The 13,359-nt window shown below is 48.5% G+C and overlaps 2 protein-coding genes across 2 annotated transcripts in view; one reads left to right on the forward strand and one right to left on the reverse strand.

Moving 5' to 3' along the window:
• Window positions 1–9,482, forward strand: part of TRIM55 (tripartite motif containing 55) — a 36,716-nt gene extending 27,234 nt beyond the window's left edge. Inside the window, exon 10 of the mRNA XM_071449196.1 lies at window positions 8,576–9,482. Within this exon, the coding sequence (XP_071305297.1) occupies window positions 8,576–8,695 (120 nt within the window). The 3' untranslated portion in view covers window positions 8,696–9,482. The remainder of the gene's footprint in view (window positions 1–8,575) is intronic.
• Window positions 9,483–10,780: 1,298 nt separating this feature from the next.
• On the reverse strand, window positions 10,781–12,667 carry CRH (corticotropin releasing hormone). Its single transcript, XM_071420365.1, has 2 exons — window positions 12,370–12,667; window positions 10,781–11,814 (listed from the first exon to the last, which is right to left on the reverse strand). Exon 2 carries the CDS (start codon window positions 11,797–11,799, stop codon window positions 11,263–11,265), a length of 537 nt encoding a protein of 178 aa, XP_071276466.1. The 5' UTR covers window positions 11,800–11,814; window positions 12,370–12,667; the 3' UTR covers window positions 10,781–11,262.
• Window positions 12,668–13,359: the final 692 nt, after the last annotated feature.

Genomic DNA, 13,359 nt, shown 5'->3' on the forward strand with positions numbered 1-13,359 from the left:
TGAAGTTTTCCCTCAAATAGTCTGCTCTGCTGTTTGTCTGGTGAGTCATAGATATCATCTGATTTATGGATATTTCATTTTTTTCAGTCTATTACTAGTAAAAGGATCTCCACAATGACAGTTTGGACAAAATTATTTTTCCTGTTGAAATTAATACAAAGCCAGGCTCACATAGACATTGTCTTTCTGTGACTAGCTCATTTAAATACTGAATTCTACCTCCATTCAGCCTCCTCCTCCAAGCATCACCTGTTCTGCTCATTGTGAAGGAGTTTGGAAAGGAAAATAGAATGTAAACAAAAAATATTTTTTAATAATGGATGAACTGTTACTGGTTTACATCACATTGTGGTAGATGTATGTCACAACTACACAAACCATCTGCTTCTGGAATATTTGCTTAGTTACCTTACTGCCTTGAGACAGGCCAGGCTTTCAGTGCAGCCACTCACTCACCTCTGGAAAGCAGCACTGGTGTCCTGTAAGCATTAGAGATGGATCAACATTTAAATTCCAGCCTAGCTGATTGAAAATCCCCGTGGTGGTAATTAGTTAACTGGGCCTGAACCCCTATGTTTGGGAAGGGTATCCTTCCACTTGCAGGGTTTCCAGGGTTGTGAGCAGGCAGGGGTTGGACTGCAGCACCCTGCAGTGCCCACCTGCTGGGCTTTTAAAATGGAGATTAGGACTAGGGGGGCTAAAATGGAGATAAGACCATGTGCAGCCAAAATTAAATGGAAAATGAGGAGACAGACATATCAAAGAGTGATGATTCAATCTTGTATCTCTTTTTAGGTGATATATATTCCTGGCATCTTTGCAATAATCCTCAGGTCATTAAGTAAGAGGCCAGTGACTAATTAAAAAAACCTGTTATCCCTGGCTGCCAGCCAAGAGGTGCTGCAATGTTCAAACCATGCTACAGATGTCAAACAGAGACATCATGCCTTTGACTGAGCAGAGAATGAGGAGCTCACAGTCCTGGGGGATAAGTGATCTGAATTTCTTACTGCTCTTTTCAATTTAGAGAGCACCCTATAAAATCTGCCTGAGTCTGTCTCAGCCACTGAAGGTGGCGATCGAAATACAGATCAGTCACTCAGAGCACTCCTGGCTCAGCACTTCTGTACACAGAAGTGGTTTTTGTTCATGATGAAACACTTGCTGTATGACTTATTCTATTACAAAATGCCTTACCAAGAAAATATAGCTGTCATTTCCCCCATTAGTGCTGATGAGCCTCTTCAACATCTGACAAAATATTTGTTTTTAAAATGCATTCATTTTTATATTTATGCACAAATTCAAAATTTAATTTTAGAAAATAAATAAATTTCTTTTTAAAGAAAAATTGAGCTGGTGCCTGCCCAGATGCAGGTCAGTTCCAAGCTTGCCTCTGGTGACAGTGACTCTATACCCTGTCAATACCGGGTCAATAACTGTGACTGAATTCTAAGCTCTATGAGCAGCATTTATCACAGCTTCCTTGGTCTTCACCTGGGAACAGTGTGAGAGGGACAGAAGGAAACTTGATTTAATATCTTGCTCATCACTTGGCTGAGTGCTGTGCAAGCAGGCCAGCACTGCTAACGGGCAAGCAGAGATTACAATGTGAGATTTGACATGACAGACATCCATCTGGGCAATCACAGAGCTACTCACTGAGCAATTCTGGGGTTTTGGAGCAGAGTCATAGCGTGGATAACAGCTTCAGTTGCTGTGGTTGCAGTAAGGAGCAGATTCAGGCAACTGGAGACATGGAAAAATGAGCACACAAAGAAAAAGTGGTAGCAACAACAGCTGATGAGGGAAAAAAATGTGGTAACTGTGGCCAAGACCTTCTTCTTCTGTTATGTGGTGGCTTTAAGGAATGACAACAGGTTGCTTTAGCTGACAATCTTGCTTTTTGTCCTGCACCTCCACTGGTTTTGTCTCTCAGAGAGGCTGTGCTGTGCCCACAGCTCACAAACACCACTCTCACCCCCTGCAGGCTTAGGAGAGCCCAGGGCAGTCACTCACAATGTGAGCAGCACGGGATGAGCCTTCAAGCATGGGATGTGTGTGTCTACACATCTCAAAGCTATGCTGGCTCTGTTATCTGATCCCACAAATGGAGCTCCAGGGTGAATCACAGCCTGAACTATCACTGTGTCATTCACTGGATTTCCAAAAGTACCGTTTGCAGAGGGAGAAAAAGCTTTGAAATACAAAAGTCCACATTAGTCAAAGGAAAGTCTGCCTGACAGAGACAGACAGGACATTAAACCACTACTGTTTTTGCTACTTCTCCCTGAAAGCTAATAGCAAAATTTCTACAACATGGAGAAGTTCTTGGAAGGTCTTTACTTCACATTTAACTTGTTAATCTGAATTCCTATCTATTTGTGTGACAAAGCAGCAGTAGGAGGAAGAGGGAAGAGCTGGTATTCATGAGTAGCTTCCTGGCACTGGTGGCCAGCATGTAGTACGTGACCAGCACTTACTCTGGCAGCCTCTCAATAGGATCCTCCCTGTGCTAGACAGCTCTCCAGCAGGCCTGCAAGTGAGCAGAAATGGTAAAGGCTCATTGTTCAGGAGGTCCCAAAAAACCTTCACTCCTAGAGGAGTGAAGAATGGTGTGGATAGATGCAGGACAGACTGTTCTGATCATGCAGCCTTAATATTCACATGTTTTTAAGACTCTCCTGTTGGGTTTCCTCCATTTTCCTGGCCAGTAGGAGGACTAGGTTTCATGCAAATATGTAGTTAATTACTCTCAATAAAAAGTTGGATCAATGAGGTGCAGCAATGGGTCAAATATTACACAAGTATGTTATTTCTTCCTTTTCTTCCTTAAGTTATGAAAAAAATAGGTGATTTTTATAGGGGAACTGTATGTCATTTGTCCCAAGTAATACTGAGAAGAAAGCTGCTCTCCCACACCATGTTCTAATGCAGTTTCCACCACAGGTTCAAGTGTCTGGACCTCCATGTCCCATGGGAGATGGGTGGAACCTGTACCAAAATAAGACAGTTGGGCTGTTTTCATCTGAAATATATTTTATCACTTTGAGATCATTATGTAAGAGACTCTGCATTAGACATTATCCATATAATGTTAATTGTAATAGTGATGATCTATTGAAGAAAGGCATTTCCTCCCAATGGACTTTTAAAATTAATTACTGACCACTATTAAGAGAGTGATATGTCTAATTCTGTGTCTGATGGAGCTTGTCTGTGCATATAATTTTGTCTGCTACCTTATGTATTTCTGTGGCAGGTAATTGTAACAAATATTTTGGAGAATGCTCTGTTGATTCCCACTGATAAAAAAGATCCATGCAAAATAAGCAGCCCCTTAGCTTTGAAACAATATTGTTGTGATATAGTGACAGCTGCCAGGTGTTATGCTGAAGGAGCTAGACTGCATAAAAATATGAAAACAAAATGCTTGAACTAAAGTTTAAACTATTTAAAAATAACCTGTTGTGCTCCCTTTGTTTCCTCTGCCTGGAAGTGTTGAGTGCCAGCAGTGTAACACTTGACATTTGAGGCAGACAAACATAGCCTACAGATTCTGTGACTGCTTTGCAACCAGCTAGCATTTTTTAATCATCCCTGTTCTGTCAACATTGGGGGTTGTTTCTAAACAAGCCAGCTAAAAATGGGAATTAAATTTAATTTCTAGCTCATTTTCTGAGGCTACAGAAACCCTGGAATCAAGAAACCTGTATTTTCACTGCTTCTCTCTCCAAGACCCACACTTTCTAACAAATTCATGCCCTTGCTCTCCTGCTGGATAAAGAGGAGGCAGCAAAGGCACTGGGTAGTACATGTGCCTCTAAGGGTGTGGATCCAGTTTTTCCTCTAGCAGAAAAGGTGATTCAGAAGTTTTTTGCCAAATGGCCCTGCCTCTTATTGCTTCCCAGATGCCACCACTTACAGGGCATTTGTGCTGAGGAAGCTGTTTGTTGGGCTGTGCTGAAATCAAATCATTCAAATGATCCAGGTTTAAAAATATCTTCCTTCACCTCAAAAAAAGGAAAAAAAAATGATGTTGTTCCAGTGACATTCCCATTCTTAGAACAGCCCTTCAAAGAGCTGCAGCAATGCAAATGGACAGTGAACCATGGAACCAAAGCAGGAAGAGGTGAATGGGGACCCAAGGGGCAGAACCTGCTTCGGGTAGCATTGTTGCTCCAGAAATCATTCACATAGGTTGTAGCCAACTGCCTCATCCATCTACATTAAAGTAGATTATGAAGCCATTCAGCCCTTCACCTTTCCTTCCGACTTCCTAAACTTAGGAGTTTGTGATCTCATAAAATAATACTGCAGTCAAAGTTCTGAATTCCTATCAAGGAGTGTTTTGATATCCTGAAATACTTGGCTGGAATCTTTCTTGTATAATTGCTTAAAAGCCAGATGTAGTCTAGCCCAGTCATCCAGAGTGTCTGTGGAGTCACTAGAGTGAAACAGGTATCTCCAGAGAGCAATCCATTTCTTTGAACATGGGACAAATCACCCTCTGGTTGTGCCTTTCTCTGATCACTCCCATTAGAGGGGATGAACAGAGTTTGCTTGAGTGGATATCTTGTTTCTGGATGACTAAAGTTTGTCAATTCAGATCCCAGCCTTTGTACCTAAAGGCTGCTGAGGTTCATGCTGGTAAAGCAGAAATCAATGTGTAGACTTCACTGTATTTCAAATACATAAAAGGCCTAGACTACATATTTTCTCCTAGCATAAATAGGATAACTGCTGGGACCTAATAAATGAAAATGTTATGACAAACCATCCCACCGACCTCTTTCCTCATCTCCACACCCTTTTTTACAAGAACCTAATACAGATTTAAGTAGAGTCCTGCTTAAGGAAGCAAATACTGAAAAATTATGAATATGTGCAACTTTGAAATGACTCATCAGGCTCAACTCTGAGATCCTTATACTGTTTATTCATGCAAATTCTAGCGTGCCAAATGCTCAGGAGTGCTGAATGGCTGCTCAGTGGGAGTTGTGGTTGCTCAGCACCTCCATAGAGCTGGCATGTAAACTCCAGTCTGGACTTTGCTTATGGGAAAAACAAAACCAACCATCAGTCATGCATGGTATACTTCTCTCCCCACTTCATGAGCTGGCCTGGTGAAAATTCCTGGTACTTATTGAAAGCACCATCTGATGTCACTCGACACCACAAGGGAAAACATAAATCAAAGGGTAAGTATTCAGCACTCTCTCAACATTGGCCTAATGTGGTGAATGTAATCTGAGGTAAACCCTTTAGTTATTCCTTATTACTTTTAGGGACCCAAAGGGTTGGGACTTGTTATTCTAGTAATGTGAAAAACAAGTCCTACCCAGGAGATCGCCAAGGCAAAGATAAAGCTCAGGTAGAAGCTTGACAAGTTACCTAATAGCAATGGACAGACACAATGAAGTGTTGAATCTGGACTGTCTTAAAGGCATGTGGCAAGGGTTGTGCCATGCTCAGCACTGAGCTTTCCTCTGGGAGCAGAGTAGGGTTGCAGTAACAGGGAGAGCGAGATAATCCAGCATGAGATTACAGGGACCTACAGAGAGGTCAGATGCCTCAATCCCAATGACCTGCTTCTGCATTGTCTTTCACAATCACAGCCTGGTTCAAACCAGGTCTTTTTCTGTAAAATCTACAGCTGAAATCTTTTTCTTGGACAATTCCAGCACACTGTATAACTCTGAGTTGTGTGGGCTGCTGTTGGAAGGGAAGAATGGACTTAATAACATGGACAAAGTTGCTGCTGGCACCTTTTCATGGTTTCTTGTCTTACACAAAGAGAGCAGACCTCAGTCACTGTGTGATTCAGAGACAAACACTGAAGTGTCACAGGTGTGAAAACACAAGCCTAAAAGCCAAGTAATGTCCCTACTGTCAGTTTTGTGCTTGCTTCACTCCTAGCTGGGCGTGATGGAAAATGATTGGTTTTGGAAAGGCACATGGAGGTATTGCAGACTAGCAGCCTGCTGAGCACAGCAAGGTGCAGGGAGCAAATGCTTCACCCAGCCAAACCCAGTGGGAATGTGTTGGAGTTCCAACATTGTTTTGCTGACACAAGAAGATGTCATCGCAGCAAAATATGAAGGAGTTAACACATTATGAAATACAGTTTTGGCAGCGATGCAGACAAAGATTGTTTTGCTTGAAATGCAGTAGCAGCAGTGCTGGTTAACAGGGTTATGCAGTCAGTTTACCAGTCTAAGTCATTGCATTGTGCTTTATTTCTTCTTATATATTGGGTCCAAATCCTATGAAGCACTCAACATAACTTTAAACTCATAGATGGTTCTTCGCTTCAAAGTTAGTCTTGATTTACTGTAAATTTGTGGATCGTGGCTGGTTAGAATAGCAAGTGAAAGTGCTAAAGGAAGCCTTCCTTTATGACAAGGTACCAGTGTGGATTAAAATTAAGAAAAAAAAAAAAAAAAAGCAGGAATTGTGTTTTAAACCTCTTGGCAGTCCTATTCTTTTACAGGGTGAGAAGTGAGGACCATGCCTGCTTACACACACTGCTGAGGGCTTGGTGCACAAAATTGTACAGCCAGTTTCAAAATTACTCTTAGCTAGTCCAGGCACTCTGACTGCCCTTCCAAAAACAAAGGCGAAGTTTTCAGCATCACAAAAGACTAATAAACCACCTACGCTCCTGCATCTACCAAGATGAAGAGAGCGCCAATGCCTTATAAATTCAGAGAGTCTAGCCATGTATTTACTGTAGTCAGGTTGAAAGATTTGCAATCAGCACTTTCCAGGACTGAGAGGCAGATCTTCTATAATCAGGCCTCAATTAGTTACCTGCCTTCAGCTGAAGATCTGGCCTCCTGGGCCCAATTCTTTGCCATACTTTTGCATGAGCCTGGAAGACAGCCCTTCTCAACAGCATTGCTGGAAATGGGCTTTTGCATTCAAGTAGACAGCTGTTTCTCCCATGTTTTCACCATGCTTGTGGTCTCCATAAAATACATCATAAAGTTAGCAAGCAAAAGCTATTTTCATCTGCAAGATGCCTGTTTGGGTTTTGCAGTAAGTCACCATGAGTGCCTTGCTTTGAAAATATGAATCTAAGTCAAAGATTGGTCCTCATTTCAAATAATAAAGCAGTTTCTCAGATAATAGTTCATTGAAATTAATAGGGCTATTTCAATTTAGAGCAATCAAGGATATTGATAAAAATGGCACTGTGAACTGTAATTAGATATAAATAAAGAAACAGGGATCTATTTATTTTCATACCTTCATGCTGTCTCATTTGTTGATGACACTGAAATAGGTAGTAACTGGAATGAAGCCCAACAGCTAATTTATGTTTAACATACCACTAGTTCCTACTTATTCTTGTAGTATACTTTAACAGTAAGTACTTACAAAAATGCTTAGTAAAATCATCCATCCCATGCTTCAGTTCCTCAAAAGCATCCCCGCTTCAATGTTTGTTGCTGGATGTGTCTATTAGCAACACTGCTTAAGTAACTTTCTGGTTTAGGACAATTCTATAAATGACTGAGATGTTGGAATTCAAAGGACACTACTTTGTCATTTGCTCTCTATTGAGTAGTATGTTGACATCAAATAGTTCACCTGAGATCATGCTGAGGTTTCCAAAGTAAGCTAAAAAAGGAGAAGTAAGCTGCACAAAGAAGACTGGCAGCGTGGCTGGCTTAATTTTAGGAATGCACAATAACGTATGTGTGCATCTAGGAATACAAGGGGGAAAAAAATCCTGTATATTGCAAGTTAAATTGTGGTTTTAATGATGAAGACACAAGGCTTTCCTTAGGTAGCAAATCACACATTTTTATTAATTTTATCTTTAATAGGATTTCTGATCCTATCACAAAGCAATCTTCATTCTTTGCCAAAGGGATCTGGAACTAGTAAAATATTTCTGCCTATTACACTGGTCTGTTAAATATTCAACTAATTTTAGAAATTCCTTTTATTAGCAGCTACAGTATACATGTCCAGATTCCTTTTTCTACTGTAAGTGTAGGATACCTATGCAAAAAAAAGAGAGATATAAACTGAAGTTTATATCTCTGTATTACTTGTTTCCTGTTTCTCATCTGAGTTAAATTGAAGTGAAACAAATATTAGAAGATTTTAAGGGAAAAAAAAATAAAACACTTCCAAGGCAGATTTCATAACAGCAGAACAAGTATCATTTTGAGTGGCAATGCACTGGCAATAACATTTGGCTCTGGTTCACATCAATCTGGAGGCCCAGCTACACAAGCCAAGCTGGCTCAGGATCACTTCTGAACAGGCATTTATCACCTTCAGTGCAATAATATTCCAGAGGTCCAAATCAGGACTAAGCCCTTTGCACAGATGCGACACGCTCACCCAGCTTAATCCTTCCTCCAACACTGTCATGGCAAAAGTGCCTCTGACTTCTTTGGTGTTAGAAGTCTTGTCTTAGCTTCCCAAATTTCCATGCTCCCTGCCTTTTCCCTTCTTTCCCACTTCACTCTGTTTCCCTGCATGTTGTGAAGTCTTATGGATTTTAATGCAATTCATATTTTCCTCTTCCATTTATCAGCCTTTCCTTCCTTTGCAGACTGGTTCTGAGCCATACCCTCAAGGACGAGTGGAGGAAGCTCCCGTGAGCAGTGAGAGGGGTGACGAGCCGGCTCGTCATGTCTTCTCCTTCTCGTGGCTGAACTCACTGAATGAGTGATGACTCACTCTGGCTGGCTTCTGGTGTGCTTCTCCTCAGAAGGACCGCGAGCACAGGCAGCCTGGCTGCAGTCAGCAAAGAAACTGGCCTGGGAAGGGGCATCCGAGCAGGTTTCATTCCTGGGAACTCAGCTGACCTCTACACCATACCCTTGAACTGACAGACCTGAGAGGGAGGGGAGCATGGGGACAGATTATTCTATGTATTGTAGTCAGAGTGTTTTCCAATAATTTCTCACTTCCAGGGGGCAAGAAGCATCACTACAGCTTTAGGCTGAGCACTGCTAGTGTTGTGTAACTCACTTGTTGGCATGTCCCCATGTAGGTGTAAACATTTCACCAATGTTCTTAGCTAAAACGCTGGTATGATATTCTCTAGTAGCATCCTTTGCTAAAACAGTGTTTCTCCTCAGTATCCTCCTGCATCCCCGCTTGTCAGTGCCGGTGACTTCAGTGACACTATCATGTCCTTGGCAGCCCCAAGTCAGGGTTGTGTCTAACAGCACTGGTGCCTCTCAGGCTGCGGAGGCTGAACATGGGAGGGAAGGAGGAAGCTGCCATTTCTTCCTTTGCACTTGCTCTTTCTACTAAACCACAACAGATGACGCTTGCAGAAACACATTATTTGTACGGAAGATTCCCGGTGGCGGGAGTGAGGAAGAGACACTTACCAAAAGCACTGGCCAGGACCCCCACACAGCTCTGAGTATGTGGGGCAGTTGCTGAAGTGCTGCCCAGTCTGTCCAGCTGTAACTGTGTCCATGTCCTCTCAGCCATTGGTGTGTGTACAAAAGGGGACATGTTCTTACATGGAACCAGGGTGCAATAAGGTGGCCACAGGTACTCACTCAAGGTTTAATTTGAAGCCCCTGTGCTGTGCTGTAGAAAAGGTAGATGCTGACTGTCCTGTTCTGTGTGCATTGCAGATGTTGAGCCATCAAATGAAATCAAATTTGTGTCTTACAAGAGGCTCTACAAGTTATACTGAAGGCAACACTCGGTGGTTTTTCTCACTGAGAGTAGGGCGTCAACACTCAGCAGTGTTTAAGAGATTGGCAGCTGCCGGGAGTGCTTGGTGCCATAGGGGACCAGGTGTCAAGCTCTGCACTAGCGTTATGCGTGGATCTTTCCCAAATCCCGGAGCCAAGCCCTCGGTGCCCTGTTTTGGCAGGGGCCTGTGTGGGCTGTAAGGCTGCGCTGTGCCCCAGCAGGGCTGGTGAGCTGGCAGTGCAGACTGGTCAGCAGGCTGTGTGGGGTCAGCCCCTGTCCCGGACACCCGTTGCTACCGGCCCTCGCTGGTATCTGTTTTCCCTGGACAACGTTCCCTGGAAGACTCTCCTGCGAGAGTTTCGGAGGCTGCACAGGCGAGCTCCGCAAAGCTTTGGAACTCGCACAGCCCGGAACGAGCGCAGCCCCGCCACCGCATCGCCTCCGGCTGCTGGAGCAGCTTTTCCCTGGGATTTGGTTCGGGGTGAGGGATTTACTATTTTCTCCCAGTCGTCCTGGAGATTTCCCCCAGCTCCTCCCGGGAAGTTTCTCCACACCCACTGCAGCTTCCCTAGAAGTCCCTGGGAGGGACCCCGCTCGGGCACGGCCGTCGGGACGGGGGAAGCTGAAGCAGGGGGGGAACCTGCCCTTTTGGAGTGCGGGGAGGATGCGAAAACGCAAAAGAGATGCGGGAGCGCCTCACCGCCTTCCCACCGCTGCTTCCCGGCGGGAGGAGGCGGCCCGATCCCGGCCACAGCGGCAGGAGCCAGGGAGCCTCCTCGGGGGGCTGCAGAGGTGGGATTCGGCAGCTCCGGGGGGCACCGATCTGCCCTCGACACCCCGTTCCCGGGAGCCGCCTGCGCCCAGGGCGGCGGCGGCGGGAGCAGCCCCCGAGCGGGGCCGGCGGCGTCGGGGCGCGCCTGTGGGAGAGCCCGCGGGGACAGAGCTCCCCGGGGCGGGGGGAAACATCCTCGGGGGACATCCAGGGCTCCCCACGGCTCTGGGTGTCCACGGCCATGGGTGCCACCCCGCCCCAGTGAGCGCCGAGGGAGGCGGAGCAGCCCCCAGGCGTCTAGGCAAGAAAGTCTATCAAGGCATCTTTACTTTGCAGCTTTTATTAAAAATATAAATATTAAACATTCTCTTACACAACCAAATCGACCGAGCGCTGAAAAGATGTTTTATTGTGAAAATGTTTACAGGAAAAAAAAGTGGATTGAAAGTAGCTTACAGAGATTCCCCCTCCCACCTCCCTGCCCCCAACAGAAAAGTTTTCTGTCTTCTTGGCACCATTTCTTCCAATGCTCACACATCCCTACGTAGCGATGGCACTAGAATAACTGGGAAATGGAGAAATAAATAAAGGTAAGGGAGGTTACAAACGACACTCGTGTTTCTGCACTTGGTACACGGTTGTGCATGCTAGTCAAGGGACAGAGGCTGTTCGGAATACGCCCTTCTAGGTTTAAAGCTATATAAAAATAAAGAGATGACATCAGAGCAGCACTATGGTACATCGGACGGTGTAATTATTCTTGTGCTAACTGCGGAATCTCTTTGGCAAGGCGGGGAGGGGCCGTTTCACTTCCCGATTATCTCCATCAGTTTCCTGTTGCTGTGAGCTTGCTGCGCTAACTGCTCGGCTCGGGCCATCTCCAAGACTTCTCGCAGGAGGTGGAAAGTCAGATCCAGAGAAATAGGGGGCTCCTCGGATCGCTTCTCCCTCTCCACCGCCTCACCCTCGGCTTCGCCGTCCTCTCGGTTCTCCGGCGAGCGCTCGGGCAGCTGCTGCAGCTGTTGAACCGCCGCCCGGAAAAAGTTGCTGGCGGAGGCTTCGGGCTGTAGGTGGCTGGTGCTGCTGGAGGAGGCGGAGAAAGAGCCAACGGGTCTCTTGTGAAGGTTGCCCAGGCGCAGGAAATACTCTTCTCCCATGCGGAGCAGGACAGGCAGAGTTTGCTGCTGCTGCTGCTGCTGTCGCTGCTGCTGCTGCTGGAAGAAATCTGGCTGGTGCAGAGCCCCAGGGGCGGGTGCCGGGCTCTTGCTGAGAGCTCTGCACTCCTGGCAGGGCAGGAGGGCGACCAGCAGGATTCCCGTGGAGACCAGCAGCGGGATCTTCATGATCGGGGCCCAAACCTGCGGGGGCAGAGGGGGGACGGGGGTTGGGTTACAAAGCCGAGCCGCAGCGGCGGGGAGGGCAGCGGGCGGCCGGGGAGGGGGCGTCCCCGCCGCCGCTGTCCCGGTGCTGAAACGCTCCGCTCCGCGCCGCTCCGCGCCCCTCGGTTCCCCGGTTCCCCGCACAGCACCCCCGGCCGCGCTCAGCCCGGCCCGTCCATCCGCGCCGTCGAGGCGGCCGCTCCCCGCAGAACAACCCTGCGGAACAGCCCCGCGGGGCGGCTCCGGTCTGCCCCGGCAGCGGCTCCCGGAGACCAGGCTGGGCTGAGCCCCTGCGCAGCGTCCACGCGTGTTCGCGACCCGCGCCTCTTCCCCCACCCGGGGCGAGGGGGAGCGTGGGGTGCCTGTGGCGGGGCGGCTCTCCCCACGAGCAGTGGGGTTCCAGCGCCCGTTCCCCACCTCCCCGCTCCCTGTGCCGCCAGGACAGGTCCCCGCATTCCGCGGGACGCGGCGCTCAGCCCCGTTCAGCGCAGGGCAGCGCATCCGCTGCGCGCCCGGGCGCGGCCGCGCACCTACCTGGGGCGGCGGCGGCGGCAGGGCAGGGCGGGCGGCGGCGGGACTCGGCGGTGCCCGGCGTCCCTTCCTCTCGCTCTCCCTCGGAGCCGGCTCCTGGCGAACTTGGGATCAGATTTGGTACTAATCAGAGCCGGGGCGCGGGATTTTTATAGCTTAGACCCTCTCCTGGAATCACGCAGAACTTGCCTAATAAGCTGACGCTCTCCCTGACAGCCCGATTGCGTGCCCCGATCTACTGCTGAATAAATCATGGGGGCCCGTCGGAGCGGCGATGGGCCGAGTTTCGCTATCGCAACCCCAAATCTCACGTCCAATTATATCAACAGATATTTATCGCCTCTGCAGTGACGTCAGCCGGGCCGGGGGCCGGGGAGCAGGATGCCCCCCCCACCCCATTGACAAAAATACTTGAATGAGATTTCCTAGCGGGCGCGTACTATGAGAGGTCACTCCGGGGAAACTTTCCACTCACTGGCCGGCCCGCGGGGAGGGACCCGACCCGAGCGGCACCGGCGCTGCTATCCCGGGCAAGCTCCTTCTCCATCCCCGCTCTTTCCCGGCCCCCCGGCCTCCGCCGCCTCCGAGCCCGCCCGCACGGGGCGGCTGCGGCGGGTGGGCGCAGGAGGCTCCGCAGGGCCCGTGTTTTGCGTGGGTGCCGTCTCTGCTCCGCTCCCGGGTCCGCCCGGGCCGGGCAGCGCTCGCCCTGCGGGGCGGGCAGGGGCGCACCGAGCCCGCGGGGAAGGGGCAGAGCAGGCGCCGGTGCCGGGGGGGACCCGGGGCAGCGCTGGCACCGGAGCTGCCAGGGGCCCCGTCGGAGGGAGAGGGGGCGGAAAGGTCCCGGATCTGGCGGGGAAGGCCGAGACAGCCGCCAGGGCCGCCGGGGAGCATCTGCCCGGGCAGGGAGCGTCGCCCGGGGGGCGCTGCGCTCCCCTGCCCCGCCACCGCCGGCAGCGCCGCCCGCTCCTCCCGGCACCGCTCCCGCCGTCTGGC

This window comes from Agelaius tricolor, unplaced genomic scaffold (assembly GCF_023055355.1).
Source record: "Agelaius tricolor isolate 1412-34295 unplaced genomic scaffold, bAgeTri1.0.p SCAF_2, whole genome shotgun sequence".
NCBI lineage: Eukaryota > Metazoa > Chordata > Aves > Passeriformes > Icteridae > Agelaius > Agelaius tricolor.

What these genes read in the sequence shown, in the direction of transcription:
- CRH (XM_071420365.1), bottom strand. Translation starts at nt 11,799, where the DNA reads ATGAAGATCCCGCTGCTGGTCTCCACGGGAATCCTGCTGGTCGCCCTC.